General features: G+C 42.2%; 1 protein-coding gene across 2 annotated transcripts in view; it reads right to left on the reverse strand.

Annotated features, from left to right (window-relative positions):
* The window catches only part of sbf2 (SET binding factor 2), a 115,203-nt gene that overhangs the window by 67,529 nt on the left and 27,074 nt on the right, over nucleotides 1-20,600 (reverse strand). For both annotated transcript variants that reach the window (XM_072661191.1, XM_072661190.1), the window contains exons 3-5: nucleotides 9,231-9,368; nucleotides 4,043-4,171; nucleotides 1,781-1,891 (exon numbers count right to left, since the gene is read on the reverse strand). In XM_072661191.1, coding sequence (XP_072517292.1) covers nucleotides 1,781-1,891; nucleotides 4,043-4,171; nucleotides 9,231-9,368 — 378 coding nt within the window. The remainder of the gene's footprint in view (nucleotides 1-1,780; nucleotides 1,892-4,042; nucleotides 4,172-9,230; nucleotides 9,369-20,600) is intronic.

Raw genomic sequence — 20,600 nt, forward strand, 5'->3', positions numbered from 1 at the left:
GTTCTGCTCCTGAGGTTGCTCTGTTTGATCTCAGTGATATTCACCGTGCAGCTGGAAATTATGCTCACGGTCCAACACGAGCTCCTGCGTCAAATCATTTAGGGCTGCATTCTTTCTATTACTTCAGATTTTCCTTTTTTCTGTCGAAAACCAGAAAGATGCTAGAACAGTGTTCGAGTCATCCTACAAAACAGGTACCATTTGTGCCCACAATGTTTGATGTGCCAAAAATGCCTCCAAGTATTTTTACAAGTATTTTTATTAATTTATTTTTTTAATTAATTTATTAAGTGCTCTTATTAAAAGATGCTATATGCAATTCTGCAGAACGCCTGTTCATATTTGAATTTGACAGCAAAACCCTTCAGTGCTCCTTAAGAAGCTCAGCCACCCAAATTCATGCCCAAAGCCTTTCTCGAATGTTGTCCGGTCAAATACCATGATATAACAACATGGATAGTAATTAGCTTTAGCTAGGCTGGTGTTAACTAGATTGTGGGTTAGCAACCTACGATTTAGCAAGTGTTGCTACAATTGCAGCTGCTATGCAAACCAGTTGTGATTATCTCTTTCAAACATTCACAAACAGGACAAAACAATATTTTCCAAAAATAAGTCAGTCAAAGTTATCCACCTAGCCAGCTGGAATAGGGCAAAATCCTCCCCAGTGCACCAAATGCCTCACCAGTGTTTACACGGGTCATCGCCCTTGTTTGATCGAAGAACTTTTTGTTCAGATTTTGTTCGTCAGATCATTTCTCCTTGACAATGTGTGTAGTTCAAGACACTTTGTTTACCATTTACAGAGCCAGGGCTGCCAGTTCTGAATATCTGAGGTGGGTGGTATGACCAAACAAAAACATGCATCACAGTTTTTGTTAAGATTTTGGTGCTTTTACTGTATCACACTGTATTTATATATATTACATACATTCATTTTAAAAGAATAATATATTTCCTACATGTATTTACATGTAACAAATCTAAAGGAGAATTCTACTAGAAACAGTAAGCCTGTCTTTATAGGCCAACAGTGGCCTACTTTACTACAAATACACATTTTTAACAACAAGTGCATAAATCTATTATTTATACAATAGCAAACAGATACACCTGCAATTAATGCAGTCTTTAAAATGTTTTGAAAGTTAATCAACTGAACATTACAAAGAAAACAAAAACTTGTTTAAGTTCGGTATGTAAGAAACATGGTCTGCTGACGAATTTTGAACGTTTTTAATGTCCCCTGTTTCTCAGAATAACTCATTATCTATCTATGAAAATGCTTCTTAGTGCATCTGTTGGAAACATTTCATATCAGAGTGTTTATTTTATCTGCATAATGTGACCTTTGGGAGTAACCAATGTCATTACTAGCCTACTTAGAAAAAAAGACTGTAAAGACTGTAATCAAGTCCATACAGTTCAGCCTTTACAATTACAAAAGACTAAACTTGTATGCATCCCTTCAAAAACTACTAGACAAAAAGAGCTACAACACCAGTACGGAAGGGGGGGGGGTGGTGGTGAGGAAAAACAAGGAGACAGTAATATCCCACTCAACTCCCTCAGCTTTCTCCCAACTCTCCAGTGAAAATACCACAAGAGGTGTGACGCCTCCTTTCTGACACAGTTAAGGTACTGAGCCAAGCGAGCAAATTAACCCTGGCTGACCCCTGCTTAGAGCTGGCATGCTCTTACAGGGTCCCCCGGGGCCATGCAGCAGGGCTGTCTCAGGAAAGAGGTATTTGAAGAATTGTTTGGGAAAGTAAAGCCTTACCTGGGAGCCTCCTGCCACAGGCACCATGCATGTGAGAAGGTTGGCCACCAGACCGTCCAGAGGGAAGTTCAGGGTGTCGATGTAAACTGTGTAGATCAGTCCCAAACAGCCCTGAGGGGATACAGCAGGCATAAAATTCAGCCAGTACACACACGTGCACACACACAGAGACAGACAAACAAACACAGAGGATACACACACACAAATACACACACCTGTGCAATTAACAACACATTTTGGCCTCCTAGAGCACCTCACGCACTCTGGTTCTTGGCTGCATGAACTGCTGTATGTCTGCAAAACTCTTGGTGACTTTACAGGAAAAACCTTCAGAACTTTCAATAGAATTAAATGAAAAAAGATTGTCACGATTTCATGATGAATGGAATGGACTTGAAGTACAATGTAAAGAACAACAGTCAGGTTCTCATTGTGTCAAAAAAAGTGAAATTTTTTCTCGATTTCGGATGTTTTCATTTTTTACATAATTTTAACCTGGCAGTTGTTCTTTAAATTGTGTCCAACTTCCATGATGCGCTAGAAATGTGCCAAAATGGCATGGAAATACATGAAACTTTACTAAAGGAATGACATGACTGTCCAGTGTGATTATCTTCTGTGATTATATCTAAAACACTGCTTGAGTAATGTGTATGTAGGGGTGGTAGTTATTTATTTAGCGTCAGTAGTATAAAGCTACATTTATCTATAAATGGTATCCAATCACTGCCATGTGTACACTTAGTATTATTAGCTTCTAATTTGTCACTGTGAACATTGATCATTTTTGGAAATTTAAATAGGCTCTTTTTAAGATCAGAGTTAACTATATGCAACCAACTAAAGCAGCATTACGTAGCCTTTTGACCTTAAAGTAACTTCAGAATCTTTCTAAAGCTCTACTGACCTGTAATTGACTGAATCACACCTATGTTGTTGCTATTACAGGCTCAGCTCGCTGCTAACCGCAGTACGTAACTCCGGGCAGGACAACACATGCAATAACAGCTGCATAACCAGAGTCATAGTTGTGTAAAATCCTGTTATATCACTGCCTCTGTCCACATGCTTCTTTCACCTTTAGCCAGTGATAGAAGCATGTGGTTCTGTATCTCTTCAGTATATCTTCTCCAGAAATGCATGTGTAAGCATTAAAGTTATAAAGTTCTATGCATCTCCTGTAAAGTTGCTGTTTTGGACGACCCATTGTTTTATCAGTATTGATCAAAATATCCCAATCTAAGGCCTTCCTATTTTACTGGATGACAGCAATACACACTGGAGTGTAGATTAACAAATAAAAAAATAAAGAGATAAGAATTAAATTAAAGTTTAAGAATCAGTGCAATGGAGAGACTACAACTCATATGTCAGTTAGTCAGTGTTAAACTCCTGAAGAATAAAATAAAAATGTAAAATATCAATATAATATATGAGCTGCTTTTACTGGATATCAGTTTCGATATAGTAATTGGTTATCTTAGTTGGGCCTTGCAGTCACATGCTCCTCAACAGTTTATTTCTTATGTTTAACAGGAATTTCCCAAAGTATCACTAACAGGAAACGCTACCAAGGAGGCCAATTTCACACATAAGAAGGTCTGCTTAAGTGCCTGAATTACTACACTCGTCAATCTGGTATGCAGCTGTAAACATTTTGTCTCTGTTGAGTACTACAGGGCAATAACCCATCTTTCACAATAGCTGTTACCTATTTTAAGAATGTTAACCAAGACTATTTAAACCCTGAAGCAGGCATCGCTCTCCGAGGAGCTTCAGATGCAGTACATTTCCTGGCTCTGCACTTCTGGATCTGGCTCGCCAGTACTCGCTCATTCCTTCTGCAGAGCCTCAGCTAAACAACTGCAGCACTGCAGTGACCAAAACAGTTTAGCCCAGTGATGGCTTGAATTAGCCCAAATTGAACTCTGCTGTTCCAGCAAAACAAAGATGAAGAAAACAGTTACTACAGCAGAGATTGTTATTGCACTTGAATAGCATGTCTATTGGACCTCAGGAAGAATAGCAGTTATTGAGATAGCAGATAATATGGATTCTAAAAAACTAAACAAATACAGCACTGATCCTCAACACTACAATGTATTCAAAGTTAAGGCATCAAACAAACAAACAAAAAAACAGTGCTAGTCACTCATCTACTGGTTAAGTGTTGTTAATAAGGCCCAAACAGAGATGGAGACCTCCTGTATCTACTACCACATACTAGAGAAACCAGTTTAGCTGTGTGCATAGATGCATTACCCTAAATATCTCTGGGTAATCCAGCCTGGAGACCAGGATTAGACTCTTGGGTGCAAACACTTGTGCGGGCTGGATCAGACCATCTTCCTCCTCATCTTCATCTCGATCACCCTCCAACGTCTTTGTGCCCTGAAAGAGAATATAGGTGTGATTAATGATCTTCACGTCGTGAGGTCAAGTACACTGTAAGAAGGAAGAGAAGATACATTAAACAGATGTATTATACTATTTGGTCATGGGATCTTAAGTGGACATGTTCCAGCAAATGTGTGATGGATGCAGGAGAAGCATTCTCCTACGAACTGGCAAGCTGACGTAAAACTGGGTGCTTAGACAAGCAACTTATGGAGGCACCTGTGCATGCACATTCAGATGACTCTCACGTGATCTGCTTCCAGCTCTAGAAGACCAGTCAAACAGAACGCTGGATGGACCTTGGTGCCTTGAGTGCTATTAGCAGGTACGAGAGGGGCATTCTTCAGCTTAAACCGATTAGACTGTGTGTAGAGAACAGCACATTCTGTTTCGCTCCCTAAAGCAAAGGTTTTAGGTACGGAACAAAATTCCATCACTGAAATGCAGGCCTATTTAAATCAGCGGATGATCAGAAGATGACCGAACATCAACCGAGCTGAGGGTATTCAAAAAGGAGCGCATACATGTTTCCTCAACACGGGGTGGACAATTTCATGACATTATATTGTTATTATGATAAAATGCAGAAATATTGCTTCAATATAAATAGAGTGTAACTGGTCCTGTTCCATTCCATTTAGTGCAGTTGGTCAAACGTTGAATACCAGACCATCCAAGATGATCCAAGTAAATCTGATCAAGCTGATGAGTTGACCAGGTTGGCATCAGTCTAGAAACTGAGTACCAAACTGCCACTAAAGTAGTATGGTCTACTGTGGTCTTACCTACTATCTTCGAGGGTTAAAGTTAGGGTTATGTCTTAATTACTTCTTTAATTACTTTAATTACTCTCAGTGTTCTGCTCTTTCAGCGCTCTCGATTGGAGGTGGGGCACATGTCTGTAAGCAGCAGCACCATCTATCATGTATCATTCCCCTAGACTCCTAAGAGTTAATAATAGTTTGGGAGATATGTTATTGGTAATTCCTACTGCCAGTCAATAGTCTGCAGCTTATTTACATAAACAAACAAATAAATAAAAAGTGATCTGTTCTGTGACAGTCTGCTCTGCTGTTATTAATGCATTGGTTGTTGCAGCACTGATATAAATGATGATACATGATAGATGGTGCTGCTGCTAACAGACTTGTGCCCCACCTCCGACGGAGAGCGCCGAAGGAGCAGAACACTGAGACTGGCTAAAATATTACTGATTTTCCTTCTTTTGTAAACATACAAGTCAAGACAACAGGAAATATGAAGTGAGCAAAAATCATTAAGGTCCGTTACATACATTGTGCAGGAAAATGATAATGTAATTATTGTGACCGGCCTATCTGTCCCTTGATGAACTACAATGTCCCAGATAGGTGTATATACATGGTCAGCAGGTGTACAAAAAAAATGGCATGGCAAAACTCAAGCTTTCCCTGTCCAAAGCACATTGTTTCAGAAGTCTTGGTCTTTGTCTAGGTGTTCTCTGGCAAATGTAGTCTTGCCAAGGGTTTCCTCCTTGCACAATTCCCATGAAAATCAAACTTGTGCATTCTCTTTCTGATGGTAGATGCATGAACTTTGAAATCAACACTGGCAGGAACTACCTGTAGTTCCAGTGATGACATTTTAGGACTGTCGGAGACTTCTTAATGCATCTTTTGCAGTCTGCTCTTTGGCTGAACTTGCTAGGCCGGCCTTACCCGGCCATGCTGGCAGTAAATGATTATGGGGACAGTGGAACGTCTGATTTCTAATTGTTCTGAGAACTTCTGCATATAAGGACGCATCTTTTTCTTTGGATCTCGCTATGGTGATACCACTCACTTCAACCAAACTAAATGTCTGGGGTTTAAATAAGACGGGCCTCTCGAAAATCCTCTCCAATGTTTTAATCATTTGCAGCTGATGAAAAGAAGTCTAGAGGACTAGTCAAACAGAACCCTGGAAAGACCCTGCAGTCTTGAGTGCTATTAGCAGGTATGAGAGAGGCATTGTTCAGCTAAAACCCATTAGGCTGTGGAGAGAGAACAGCATGTTCTGTTGGTTCCCTAAGGCAATGGTTTTTAGTACGAAATAATTCACTAAATCACTAAAACGCAGGCCTATTTAAATCCTCTTCTTCCTCAGCGGAAGATGACAGAGGATGTTTCTGTTAATTCAGCATCACTCAGGGTTGATATGCATCAGGAGTTGAGAAGTTGAGAGAGCAATGGGAAACGATGCATAAATATGATTACAGTTAAACCCCCCAAAAACCTATGCTTAGTGTGCTCACGAGCGCATCGTGGCCGACTCGTAGTTTGCAGACAGAATGCCGGCCTTCCAGAGAGTTCTCACGCTAAAGCGGCGCGCCACGGATCTAAATTATTTGTGGCATCGGCTGAAACTCGGAATGATCCAAAGTAAATGGTCCATGTTAACACCCAGAAGTAATTCCTCTTTTTTATCTCAGAAATCAGGCAATAAAGATAACACAAAGTAAATTAAGTCAGTGGGACCTGCATACCTCTCAGGAACGAGCATGAGCCCATGTTGACAGAATTAATGTTGGCCTAGAATGGGGGAAAAGTTCAGGGAATCTTGCGATACAAGACTGTAGGCTAAGTAAAGAACTCAAGAGGGAAACTGTATCCCAGGTGCTGGCCTATTAATAGACTCGACTCAGAATAGACTTAGAAACTGTATAATTGTTCACTGTTTTGTCCAAGTGAAGTCTCCAGAGTTTTTGAGGGGGGGGGATGTTATTGTAACCAGCGACGACTTGTGATACCGGCTATGCGCTAAAATAGTGGAGCCTGGAAATCTAATCAATTAAATCAGGCTCAGTGTGTATTTGGAAAGAAATCTAATTTCCTTCAAAACTGTGTCAAAAGATGTAATCTGTACAAAAATAGCTAGAACATCATGAACAACTAAAGCCTGTACAATGCCCATTGTCTGAAACTAGCTAGGCCAAGAAAATATTGTTTTTTAATGTGCTAGATTGCAGGCGAAAACGTGATCACTTGGAATCTTGATCTGCTCCTCAGGGAACTGGAACAAAAGTTGGCTGCATTTTCTTAACCAAATACACAATAATTAGGATTATTTGCAAGACCTAGACCAAACGAAGAGACAAAATTGGCTGAATCTAGAAAATAACTATGTTTATTATTGATGACCCGTGTCTCAATTTCTTCCTCAGATTAAAAATATTACACCAAAAAGGAAAGGACAAAGCCTATAGTGATCAATTTCTGAAGCCTGATGCTCTCAATCTGGTTCCAATTGTCCTATTTGAGCTTCCAACACGCGCAGAAGCTCATATTGGTGCCCACCTTTCAAACCCTGCTGACTAAACCTCTTTATTGGACTCCACTGAGTTTGCTCAGACAATGAAAACATGCCATGAGAGCCACAGCATCTTATCTGTGGGAAGCGTGAGATTAAAATACCCCCATAGATGGAAAACACATTTCTGCATTATTGGTAGGATTTGGCTCAATTATGAGAGAAAATACATTCCATAGCTCCTTCTTCCAATCAGATAAAAGGGAATTTTACTTCAGTGTTTTGAATTCTATAGCGGAAAAAAAGACATATATCCAAAAATGAAATGGACTAGAACTGGATTAACTTTGCAGAGACAGATCATCCCAGTCAGTGCTTCCAGTCACTAATGGAAAACATCCTGTCTTAGTAATGTAATTCAGTCAAGGCTGCCGTTTACCATCGTTGTCAGCAATCCATTTAAATTAGAATGCCTTGAAATTTTGGCATAAAACAAACAAACAAACAAAAAATTCATCTGAAAACAAAAGGGTCTGTTAATGCTGTGTGAGATGACTCTACAGGCTGCACACATCAGGGTGGCCTTCCTTCTCTAATCGCCTGCAGAGCTCAGCACTAGAGGACATGGCCTAAGCGGGGAGGATTAAAGGATCTCTTTGAAAAAGACAACGGGAGGATAACTCCCGCGAGAAGTCACGGAGGGAGGCTGTGCCGGCCGACAGCTGAGGGCTATCACAGCTTCCAGGCCCAATGTGCTCCGCTTCTGCGCTCCACTCTACGGCCAAGTCGTTGCATAACCTTCAAAAGAGCCAGGCTACAAATGCACAGCGGCCGCTACATTACACGTATTTATGTTGGCATGTGCGACTCCAGCCTCTTTAAGGCAACAGGAAATCCACAATAAAGCCACATGCTGGCACACAGACTGACGCCTGCTGTAAACTGATTAAAAAGACTGATTCACCAATACGAGGTAAATTCATTAACCTTTTAAGCAGTTAAACAGAAACATGGTCAATTGAAATGAGTCACTGCATGGCAATGTGCCTCTTTGTCATAACTATCACAATGCAGAATCCTGAAGCTGGACTTTGGAGATTCCAAGGTAATGTGTATTGTCAGGATGTGGGAAAACATGAACAACTAAGAATGCTTGGCATTAATGAGCACAATTTACAGTGACGCCATTGGTCACTTTATAGTTTATAGGCTGTTGTTTACTCTGGCAAGCTTTACAAGAACCCCAACTGTCCATGGCCCAGTCAAACCAAAGAGTTTCCTTTCCTGCTCACATTTACTGTGACTGCTCTTGGAATTTGACTGTTTTCTTTCTGAAGCCCTGAAGCAGCTTCTGGACCTCATCATGCACGTGACATGAGCTGCTAAATAAAATAAGTTGTTCCTGAGAGGGAAGGAAAAAAAAAACGTTTGTGCATGAAGAGCACAAAATATTAAGCCAAGTAAACAGTGAAGCCTTTGTCCAGCAAAACAACTGCACGCACTGACGTCTGAATCTTAACCTCCTCATTCACCGGAGCAACAACATCAGCCAATAAAGCGAGATTGTCTGCCAGGGTTACTGTCCACCGCTGATCCATTTAATTACCAATCTCATGCACTAGCATTATAAGGGATCCTGAGACTCTGTGGAGGATAAGAAACTCATGGATAAGCATTATGAGGAACCATAAGTGGTACCAGAAGCTACATTCAGTAATGTATATAGGTCACGTTAACCATGAATGGTAACAAGACGGTAATGACAGCTCCAGTCAGCCAATCTCACCTGCAAGTTGACTTCAGCCTCGTAGAAGGTCAGGCAGGAGCAGTAGTGTCTGTCTGATTCCATGTCCGTCAGCACCACTGTAAAGAAGGTTGGCGGCTTCCTCTCGCGAGACAGCCTCCATCCTCCTGGCTGACAGAACTGGGGGGAAAAAAAAGAAAAAAGCAGAAACATGGTGTGTCAAACAGCGTATACACAAAGCATATGGTTATGATTTACCAAACAATCTTAAAAATGTACAGCGTATAACAAGCCAGGCAGTGTGCATTTTAATTCTAAGATGTCTGATAAAACTTGTGAAAAAGGGGAGCAGTTCTGAAACCAGTGCCCTAAAGCAGGGTCAGGTGGCATCATTCATCACCTAGAAGATGACCTTAGTGTTATTAAAATAAAAAATCAGGTGCAATGTGAGATTAGGTAAATGCTAAAAAATTACTTAATTCATTGAGTTCAACAATTAATCAAAAAGTCCAAAAATGTGTTTTATAGTTATTCTGACTTTTCTGTTAAAAAACACGTTGCTTAGTATTTTAAAATCAAAAGGTCAATTTGTATAAAATTGTCTTTAGAGACCCCACAAGTAATATATAGAGACCACTTCATATTGCCTATTGATATTTTGTAGACAACTCAATGAAAGATGAGGGTCTTCCCAGCTGGTCACCAATGTCAACAGATGTTTTCCGGTTGACCAGAGATTATGACGTCTGGTGACTAAGGGGCCCTTTCACACCTTACAGTCCGGACCAAAGTCTGAACCAAGGTTTGTATTTTTGGTTTTACATTGAAAAGAAAAAACCTTGCATTACTTGACACTGATTGGTTTGTAGAAAGACGTACATCTGATGTTGGCCTACTGGCAATTCAGCAGGTAGACTTTCCTGGATAAAATGAATGAACAGATTTATTTTGTTTCTTGTTAATATTATGAAATGGAAAAAAAAAAAAGAAAAAAAAAAAAGCTTGTCGTACAGCAATCATATTGTAGCTGACAAAAAAGGAGAAAAAGACAGCATTTTCAAGATGGCTTTTCATATGTTCATCAAACCAAATTTTAATTAAACATTTTGTCTCCTCCTCTATTTATGTGCTACCATTTATGTGCTTTCTTCTTCTGTTGTCTGACAAGTGCCAATAGCTTGCCTCAACTTCCTGTAATTGTTTTTTTTATGATTTGGACTTTTGGATCAAACAGACTGGACCATGGTTCAGTTGACCCGGACCGAGACAACTTCTTACGGTCAAGCCTTAGTCCTTTGATTTGCGGCACCTTTTACACCTACTATTCTGGGCCAAACAAGGTCCTCATCACCGCACAACGACTAATGCAAACATCAATTCGACATAGAATAGGGACAACAGCTTACAATGATGATTTTTAAGTCGTGATGTTAAGCTGCCGAACGTCATATTGATGTGAAATGCCACCATTTAGTTGTGAGGTATGTGGACCAAAAGCCAGCGTTTGCTAAACTTAGTCAAGCTAGTTTTGATATTTGAAGGATAAGCACATTTGATTTCTGACCAAAATTCAGCGTCTGTACAACGTCTTTCTGACAGCACACTGATGTCCAGTGCCTACTGGGTTAGATGCTAACAACTATAATTGATGCATGATTTATGTGCAAAATTCAAGTCCACATGTGGTAATACTAAGCCAGATTTACACAGGCACCTGATCATTATAAAATAATGATTGACGATGAATGACAAATAATGTTTGGTGGGTGGGGAGGAATTCTTTTTGAGATCGCACCCCCCCTTTACAAAAACAAACAATACAATATTTATGGGAATGAAATGGTCATCACTTAAAACTGTGAATTTGGCTGAAAGGAGACGACATGTATGGACATACAAACCAAGCTTCATTTCCAGTTTTTTTACCCAGAGTTATTACTGGAAAAAGATGCAAGGAGGGAGTTTTGGAAGTATTGGCCCAGATCGCCAAGGTGCTGGTAACTCATAAGCGTAAAAGGTGGTAATGCGTTTATTATTTCGGAGACCTGAGCAGGATGTCCTCCTTCAGCTACTACATCCTCTCATCAGAGAACAGGAAATGGCACCAATTCGCTTTACTTGCTGCTCACTCTAAACATGCCCTTCGGACTGTCTGAGCCAGGGAAATCCATCAAGAAACATGATGTAGCGGCCTTGTCCTGAGGTGAATGCAACTACGTCTATCTCGTGCCACCACTGGCTGATAAAGCTCAAAGGTCAGGCTAATAAGTCAAGAATAACAAATTCGTCCAGTTGAGATTCAAACTGCAAAAAAACAGACATTACACAATAGAGCAGTTCCCAGAGTAGGTGATAAAAGGCATGTCCTGCAGAGTGACAGATTGGGGAGGAGGAGTGAATGAGTCCGGGAGGCCAGGCAATGAGGAAGCTAAATGTGCGGAAGGTAGTGCCAGCACCCACTGTGGCCTGGCATAAGTGCAGTGTTTAGACTGCAAACAACAGACCAGTAGGAGAAACAGGAGGGAGAGGAAGAGCAGGACAGATGACGCAGGAGCAGGAGAGGACGAGAGATATGAAAAGAAAGCTTGAGTCAAAAGGAACAACAACCTGACATTATGTTAGCTTTATCAGGTTTACATGGAATTGTCATTCCACTAGGAACAATTTAGCAGCGTGCTCGGAAGAGGGAAGGGGAAGAGGGGAAACAGAAAGAGAGGAAAAGAAAGCGAAAGAGTGGTTACAGTGACCTGTGGGCTTGAACCAGGATGTCACCCACCAGCAGTAGACACAATAGCAGGCAGGATATCTGCAACGCTGGAAGGCAGAAGGGGAAGATCGGGATGCTCCCCCTTCCATCATCAGATTGGGACAGGTGCCAGGAAAATTACGGAAAAATACAAAAATATGCAAAGCATGTAACAAATTTCCTTGCCGACTACACAATGGGGCCGGGGACAGTGAAGAGTGAGTAGCGCATTTGGCTAAAGCCATATCAACAACCCACTTCTCTGAACTGTTATGATTTGACTGGCCAAATGTTCCATGGAGAAATGAGTTCTGAGTTCTGAGTTCTGAGTTCTGGCCTGAGCTCAATCACTCGAAGACGAAGCATCAGTTTGGGACCCGCACGTGCTTGGGTGTAATTCACAAGAAATAACATCTAGGCAACAACCATGACGGTAGATCTTCTTACATGCCTCTCCTGATGAACATTACAGCAATCTCTCTCTAAAACATCAGTGTGTTCTTTTACAGTAAATATTAGCTTAGACTTGGCAGCTAGGGCCATTTGAGAAGTCTCTAGGGTGAGGGCAATTCCTGGTGGACTCTAGAGTAGGACGCTTCCCACAGCCAGAAGCCCAAGCTTGACTGATCCAAACAGACAGGCAACAATGAAGTCGGAACCCCGCCACGGGTCGTCATCAGAGCCGGAGTCATAATATTAAACTTGCAGTGAACAGTTTAGCTTTCGGCGTGTTTGATCACATTCGCCTCAAAAGGACTGGAGGTCACTGGAGTGATCAAAACACCTGAACAATCTGAAGCTGTCCTGCATGACTGCGCACACGTAGGGAGGACCTGTGATGGCTAACGAGGCACTCGGAGAAAGAGCAGAGGGGCAGACGTGATGCTAAAAACAAAGTCCCTGATAAGATAAGACCCCAGCTACTGTACGCTCATGACTAACCTCTGTACAAAGTACAGGGTGACCAGCAAAAGAATGCTCATAACAGTGCAGCTAACCTCTAGGAGCAGCTGAATCACATCACATCACAGCGAGAGGACAGACCCTGTGCTCAAATTAGCTCCCAGTCAAGTGACAACGGCACTCAAAGTGTTCCAGTGTTTCAGTGTTTGTGATGTCAATAGGCTTGGCAACATTTCTGCCTTGTCGGAGAGGGTTCCTCGTCATGAGGGCAGCAAGAGGCACGTCCCTTGCTGCACAAAAAGCGACATTAGATCTGCGGCTTGACCTGCTAAGAATCGGCACAGCGGAGCAAGCATGAAGAACAGGACAACCAAATTAGACCCTCATCTGCCGTCTGCGCTATTCTGTTACTCTGCTCATGCCTTTCTGTTTAATGACGGCCATAAATGGCGTGGGATCATTGTCCCGACCAGAGGACAAAGAGAACATCGCCAGTCTGTATGAAACGCAAGAGCAATCGAGTGTGGGCTGTGTGCTGCGAATAACTTTCTTGCGTCTCATTTTTTCTCATTTCCTCTTTTCTCACTTCCTTTTAGAAGGTAAACCTTTTTTAAGTGCTTTCCTGCGATTTACAAGAAATTATTTCACCAGCAATTCAGCGAGTTGCACAGAGACAGAAGGAGACATGATAAAAGGAAAGAGGACCAAATAAATGAGTAAGTCCTTCCATCAATCAAATGAGGCACACTTCAGTTTTCAGATTTTGTATTTACAGGGTTGGGTATATTTAGGGATGATACTGACAGAGTTTCATGTAAAAAACAAAAATACATAAAAAAAACCCTATACTGGAACAGCAGCAGCAGATCTCAGGAAGACAAGACAATGACATAAATGAAAGAGGAGGAAAAGGAGTGTTGCAGAAGGTCTGGGCAGCACTGCAGGTCTCTGGCCAACAGCAGGTCTTTTATCACGTCTGATGCTACACTCCAGACATGGGGGTGGTCTATTTCGGTCAGCTAGGTCCAGGGTCTACACCAGGGCCGAGATAGGAAGTCCTTGGCCGAGCCAAGATGGAGACTCTATTCATAGGCGTGAGCACGAACGCGAGGAGCTGGAGGAAGCGCCTGCAAACTCCCGGAGTAAAAACACTTCCTGAAAACATCTTACGGGGGTCAAACCTAAAGAACGTAGTGGGGAAAAACTACTCTCTGGCATGGCTGCACTGTGTCACAGTGAGAGCAAACGGTGAGGGTCCTGCGTGTAATCTAGACAAAGCAGTTCCATGTTGCGGAGTTCAGACAGGAAAGTGATGTTAACCATATTTTGGACTCCACAGCCAAACTGTATATGTTTTGGCAGAGTATTGTCGCATGCACAGTACTGCTGGGGAAATTCTGCTGGCGTGGGTTATGCAATCCCACACACATGGTTCATTTTAGGGACTGGTATTTTTAGAAGGTCAAGAAGGATGTCTATAATTCGCCACAGGCCCTAGGGGGTGAGTAACATGGAGACACCAAAACTGAAAACGGAGACTTTCAAAGCCTCGGACTTGGCTTGCTGATGATGCTCCAAATATGTAAGCAATTTAGATAAGCGGTGGATGGCCGTATCTCCAATTTGGCGAGTTAGCATAACGTGTCAATTATTTAAGCCATGCATATTCCGATGTGTAGCTCATACAGCTGTGTCTGCCTAGCTCTAGTCTTGCACGGTCCTTTGGGGAGATTTCTTCACTTGAGGCAAATAGTTGGGTCTTTTTAAAAAACATGATATAAATTAAAAGCACACAGACAGTTCCCCACATGCTTAGCCTTGAGTACTTCAATGTGAATGTCATGTACAAGCAAACATCCAGAAATCTTCAGGGATTTGGGAATACGCTCATGCTTTCGGTTCTAGTTCCAGTAATTAAGTGGGGAAACAATACCTATCGAGACGGATGAAACTTCGGGAAGTCTCCAGGAAGTTCTGATAGATACTCTTTATGGGTTCATGAGAAACAAATAAGATTGGATTTCATTTGACCATATTAGAAACAAATGAACAAGTGAACAATAGCGACTAAAACACCTTCTCTTCTATTGTTCTCATAGACATACATTCCTGAAACGTCTCAGATACAGTGGTACCTAAAAAAAAAACAGGGTTTTCCAGAAACATATGCTTGTGAAATGAGCAGCACAACAACTGAAAATCTCTTTAAAAGAGCTCTGTACGCTGTGACCAGTCGAGTGTAAACACTTTTGTCCTGGGCCAAAGCGAATCACAATACCGACCTGCGTCACCTCAGCCCCCTGCCTGCGACCAGCGATAACACTTTAGTGGACAGGTGCTTCCTGTGGCCTGTTGAGAGCTTTACTCAAGCTCTTCTGCACTCCCTCCAATCAGTAAGCTTTCTTCTGTCCGTTTGTGTTCTTCACCTGACAAAACAAAGCTCTTCATACCGCGAGTTGGACAGAACCGACAACAGCAGCAGTCACGAGGCCCTGCCACTCCAGTGCTGGGCCAGGAAGGAGAAAGTGAACCCTCATTCTAACTGGAAGTGACTGGGCTTCCCCTGTGCTCTCTAAACAATAGATGACTAGTACACAACAGTCACTGACCTAGGCCTATAGCTTTACTATAGGTCTGTTTTTCTCTAGCAGCGACAGCAGGTGCTCTGTCCTTAAAGTGACAAAAACAAACTGGACCAAAATAGGCAGGAGACAGTAGCAAGGCTGTTCAGTCTTCAAAGAAGTGTTATTTTGGAATTATTGTCAAAGGCTATTAAAATCACCTGACTACGACACTGAACAGGGGAGTCCTGGTCAACAGGTCCAACAAATCCAAACAGACAAGCGGGGAGTTTTGCACACCCTCTAATTACAAACTGACCAGACAGAGCTTTAAGTTAGGAGATTCCACTAATGCTTGAAATGCTTGCCAAAGAATGCTTAAAATATATACAGGGAAAACACAAAAAGGACTAGGTAAAAGGCTCAAAATTGGGGTTGGCCTTAAAAACTAGTATCTAGTGTTCAGACTATATATATTTACAGATGAATGAGGCTAATATATTACATATTTGTGGCCTCGATCTAACATGTTTAAAGACATACTAATCAAACAAGGCACCTACTCACTTCCCTGGGTTTGGCTTTCTCTCCTCTGATGTGTGTTCAGCTGCAGTTTGGTAGTCAGCCGAGGCAGCGCAGTAAAATTTTCGAGGGATCGGACGATGAAGACATTAGATGTTAAAAGCCGGTTGCCTAGCATTAGCTCTTAGGCTAGCGTGGTTCCTCACTTGCTCACCCCCAGCTTTTGCGTCGTCATGTGCAGAGTTTGAGCTCAACTACCATGGTCACAAGTCCTGGTACTTGCAGCAACTCATAATTCCTATAGCTAGAAGAGGCTAGCAGTTTATTATATATAAATTTAAAAAAAGGACACAACTATGCCAAGGAAAACACAGTTGGCCATTCTAGGGTACTCAAGTACTCAGGGTCTCCCTCAGGGTCAGCTGCTAGACAACTTTGTGTCATAAATGCTACACATAAGAGGCAATAGTGGACTATAACGTTTGTAGACATCAGGGGAGGCTTCTGAATGTGTGGCAAGGTTGGGAAGAAGCCATGGCCAAACTTGCATAACCAAGAAAAAACAAGCAAAAACCAAGGATGAGCACATACCTGCCAAATGGTCTTTTTTATGGTTTAATTTTGAAGTTAGTTAAAATATGTTGAACAACATGCTAGACCTTGGAAATATGGGAAATATCACCAACACATCTGTCCGGCTGCGTCATATTACAATGGTGAGCGTCCCAAAGGTGAAAATGTGTGTACTCTAAGCTAGACTCTTCGTAAGTTCTAGATGCAGGTTTTTTATCTACTCCGATGAAGCACAGAAAAGGTCAGTACCCAGTGAGACCGAGATCTCAGACAAAAACAAAGCTCCTGGACATGCGAGTGGTCATGCCAGAGACTCGTTTGTTATCGTGTGCCAGCAAGTGTTGAATGGAGCTCGTTGGCTTGCTCTGAGTCAGGAAAACTGGCGTGAGGTTGTGACAGTGTTTCCCTTCGGCAGCCTGCAATGACAGGGGCAGGAAATAACAGGACGAAGTATGGACGAGCTCCCTGTCTTTCTGTTTGGTCATGCTTTGCTTGCAGTCACCATGCAATTCAAACACAGCATACTTCAGCACTGAAGTAAAGCGTCTGAGTGGTCGCACACTTGGTTTATTTATAACTAGCATTGTGTGCGGAGGAGGCAAGTGAGCGTGTGCGTTTTTTGCAATAACATATTTCTGGTCTTCGCAAATTATAGATGAAATGGGGAAAGAGGAGCCAATGAAGAACCGCCAAAGAAAGGGCATCTTCTAAATCAGCAAGACGACCGAAGACAGCTGTTTGTCATGTCACGTTTCTGTGCACAAGCAGCAGCAATGCCAGCGCTGAAGTAAGAGATTCGGTTTCCAAAGTCAATGAGCGGTTTTAAACCTGGTGGCGAAGGCTTCCTCGCTAACTTCCTGATGAGCTCATGGTGAAGCAGGCTGATTGTGTGAGGGGCCTCGCCACTTCCTCGGGGGCGTTGGATTTCTCATTACTCATGTGCACATCTTCCTGACAAACACATGATTCCATTCTCCCTCAGAAGGCATCCTGGCAGTTGGAATGCACTGTTTTGGGTTTCATTTTTTCTTGTTTAACAAACACTAAATGAAACAACGTGCTGCAAGGCATATCGGCATGGGCCACGTTAGCTGCCCAGCGACCATGACTCCAGCTTACCACCAGGGGGGTCAGCAAGCACTGACGGTGGACGCTGGCACTCAAACTGTTCATTAAATCATAAGCTCGATATAGGCGTCCTGGGGTAGGAGATTACTTGAAACACAATCCAGTGGCCCTCTGTCCCCAAATTAAGCAGGGGGGTGGGGGGTGGGGGACAAAGGGGCTCGACTGGACAGACAGCCAATGCTGCACAGACCATGTAACAACTGTTTACACATTTTCGGAATAACTCTCGGCCTCCTTCCCGGAAGTGCGTGCCACATTCCAGATTACAACAGGGAATCGGGAGGGAAGAGAGCAGTTCAAGAAGTCAAAGTCGGCAGACAAGCGAGATGACACAAACGTTTACAATCTGCCCCGTGCTGAGAGGTCAAATTCCTTCATTGAAGGATGTCGGGCCCCAAAAAGGAATGTTGCGTTTCATCACAGTCCTCGCAAAACAAAGCAGGCATAAGAGGATTCCATCAGTTTTACTGTCAGTGACTGGAGTGAGACTTCAAAGAATGTGTCTTTGCATCCTTTTGGTCATCATTAGACTAATTATCTTCTAGTACACTCTATTAATTGAGCTGTGACTGGATTTCAAGAGAATTAAAAAAACAAACATGAAAGGCCACCTCATCACTATTATACTCCAACACCAGGAGGATGAAGACTAGCACGTCTCATCCAACACATGTAAAGCCCACCTCTTTTCGAACTGCTGCCAATGCAGCGTCACTAGTTAGCCAGCACGGCTCCCCATCGTGGTTAACCAACATCACAGGAGGAGTAACTTGGGGAGGAAGTGCCATCCACCCACCCCTGACAGAGCTAGGCCAATTGTGCTCTCTTGGACTCTTGGGCTCCTGAAGGTATTTGAACCAGCAATCCTCGGATCATAGCGGCAGTGCCTTACTTGGAGTCCCTTAAGTAAGTTTTTCAAAAATGAAAATAATACACTGCTATAAGCAGAAGTTCATGTAGGGGATGGTGATGTGGCAGAAAACAAATCATATAACATCTCATAATTTCTTTGTTGCGAATTGATCAACCGGAATCAGAATTTGGTAAAGGACTCCTAAAATATGAGGTAAAACATACATTGGCGTTTGTCTTCTAGGGGAAAAGGGAAGTGTTTTATTTCAAGCCCATGAGTCAGGAGCTATATTAATTCACTTTAGATGGTCAGTAAAAAATAAAACCAGGTTTCAGTTTAGAAGCTTAAAGGCACTGCAGGCTGAAACCTCAAAGCCACAGTGCTTGAGGAGGCGTCAATAAATCTGTCTCAGTCCCAGCCTGTTGACACAGAAGTGGACTTGTAGGCTAACGTAAGCATAAAACACAGAAACAGTGTCCTGAGGAGAAGCTGACATCCATCAAACTCCTCTCGTGTCTTAGGGCTCTTAGAAACACACGAATGCTTGCCTTCTGTTGTGCCTCGTTTCCATGGGATGCTTGGCACACGGCCTAAGGCTAGTCCAGGTTTCGGTGAAGAGCATGGGCTGGCTGTTTGTACCTGGGTGTCAATAAACATGACTCGTGTGCCAGTCAGTCAGTTTTTATGATCCAAAACCACAGTGAGCCTTGAATGACTTGCCTGAGGCTGTTGCTAAAGTAGGCAGGTACGAGCTGCTGTCTAGAGGGAAGCATGTCAGGACAAGAACCCAGCCATACCTGTTACACGCAGGAAAAACAGTTAAAGAGAAAAGTTTCTACAGTCACAGCTGATTGCCTTCATCCATCAACATCCTCACTTACCGTTAGTCCTTAGAACACAACTGTGCTCATCATTCCCCCAATGTTACTTACGCACATATCCCATGGGTTTAAAAACAATAATCATTTTTTAAGGAAATTAGATACAGGACAATGTTTTTGCATGGAGGAAGGAAAAGGTCAAAAGACAAAAAGTGAAAACTCAGATTCCAAGAGTGAAGTTCAAACTGTGAGCAAAAGACAAAGAAAATGGGACCTCCAACAACCCTGCAAGATCTGATAAACAGCCCTTATCTTTAAAAAAGGGGAGAAAAAAATAAAAAAATAAAAAAATCAAGCTTCACTTTTGCTTCAGATCTTTCTGTGCATCCTTTCACTGTGAGAAGACAAGTCAACGCTGGATCTGAAAGGATGTGAAGCTGATCAAGAAGCTCTTAGTCAGAAAAGCAAACAAACAAAAAGAGTAACATCTGCAGAACATGAATCACATAGATAACCGGCTACTGGAGTCCGGACCTCAACATCCTTGACTGGATTTGGAATTACTTGGGTGGTAAGAAACTGAAAATGCTCCAACTTGAGGCAATGGGGAAGAAAAACCTTCCTGCAGATTTCCGGTGGACACTTTGAAGCGAGTGGTGCGGTGCAATGGATAACAGCACAACCTACCAGTGAGCTACCACATCATTAAGAGTCTTCTTACCAGGGATGCACCAATCTCATACTAGGACCAGATATCAGGCCTAATGCTAACAACATTAGGATTTTTTTTTTTGACACTAAATTTTGTGACAAACAACAATTCAGTTTATTTATGTCAGTTAATTTCTTATGGTTTATTTTACAAAGTTAATAAAGTGATGATAAAGTCAATCTTCGTGCCTTGGTGTCTCTCCCACATGGTGAGATACAAGGTTTATTAATTCAACAATGACATATCAGCATCAGGTATCAATATTAGATATCAGAACAGAAAATGTCAGATCGGCGCATCTCTACTCCTGGCCCAACTCTGAAATACAAATAACCTTGCAAGTTGCTCTGGATAAGAGTGTCAGCTGAATGCTACTCGCGTAAATGTAAAAGAACGTAAGGTAAAGTGTGGACACAATTAATACTGACTGTTTTACCTGAAAGGCAAGTAAATAAGGAGTGGTCTCTGACTTTTGCACAGTAATGTATGTTTAATAGTAGTGGTCATCCATTTTTCTCAAGACAACATCCAACCTTATTTTCCCTTTTATAAGGTCAACTGGGCTTTGGCTATTCCATTTAGCAGGCCTCTGT

Source organism: Salminus brasiliensis, chromosome 17 (genome assembly GCF_030463535.1).
Source record: "Salminus brasiliensis chromosome 17, fSalBra1.hap2, whole genome shotgun sequence".
In the NCBI taxonomy this organism is placed as follows: Eukaryota; Metazoa; Chordata; class Actinopteri; order Characiformes; family Bryconidae; genus Salminus; species Salminus brasiliensis.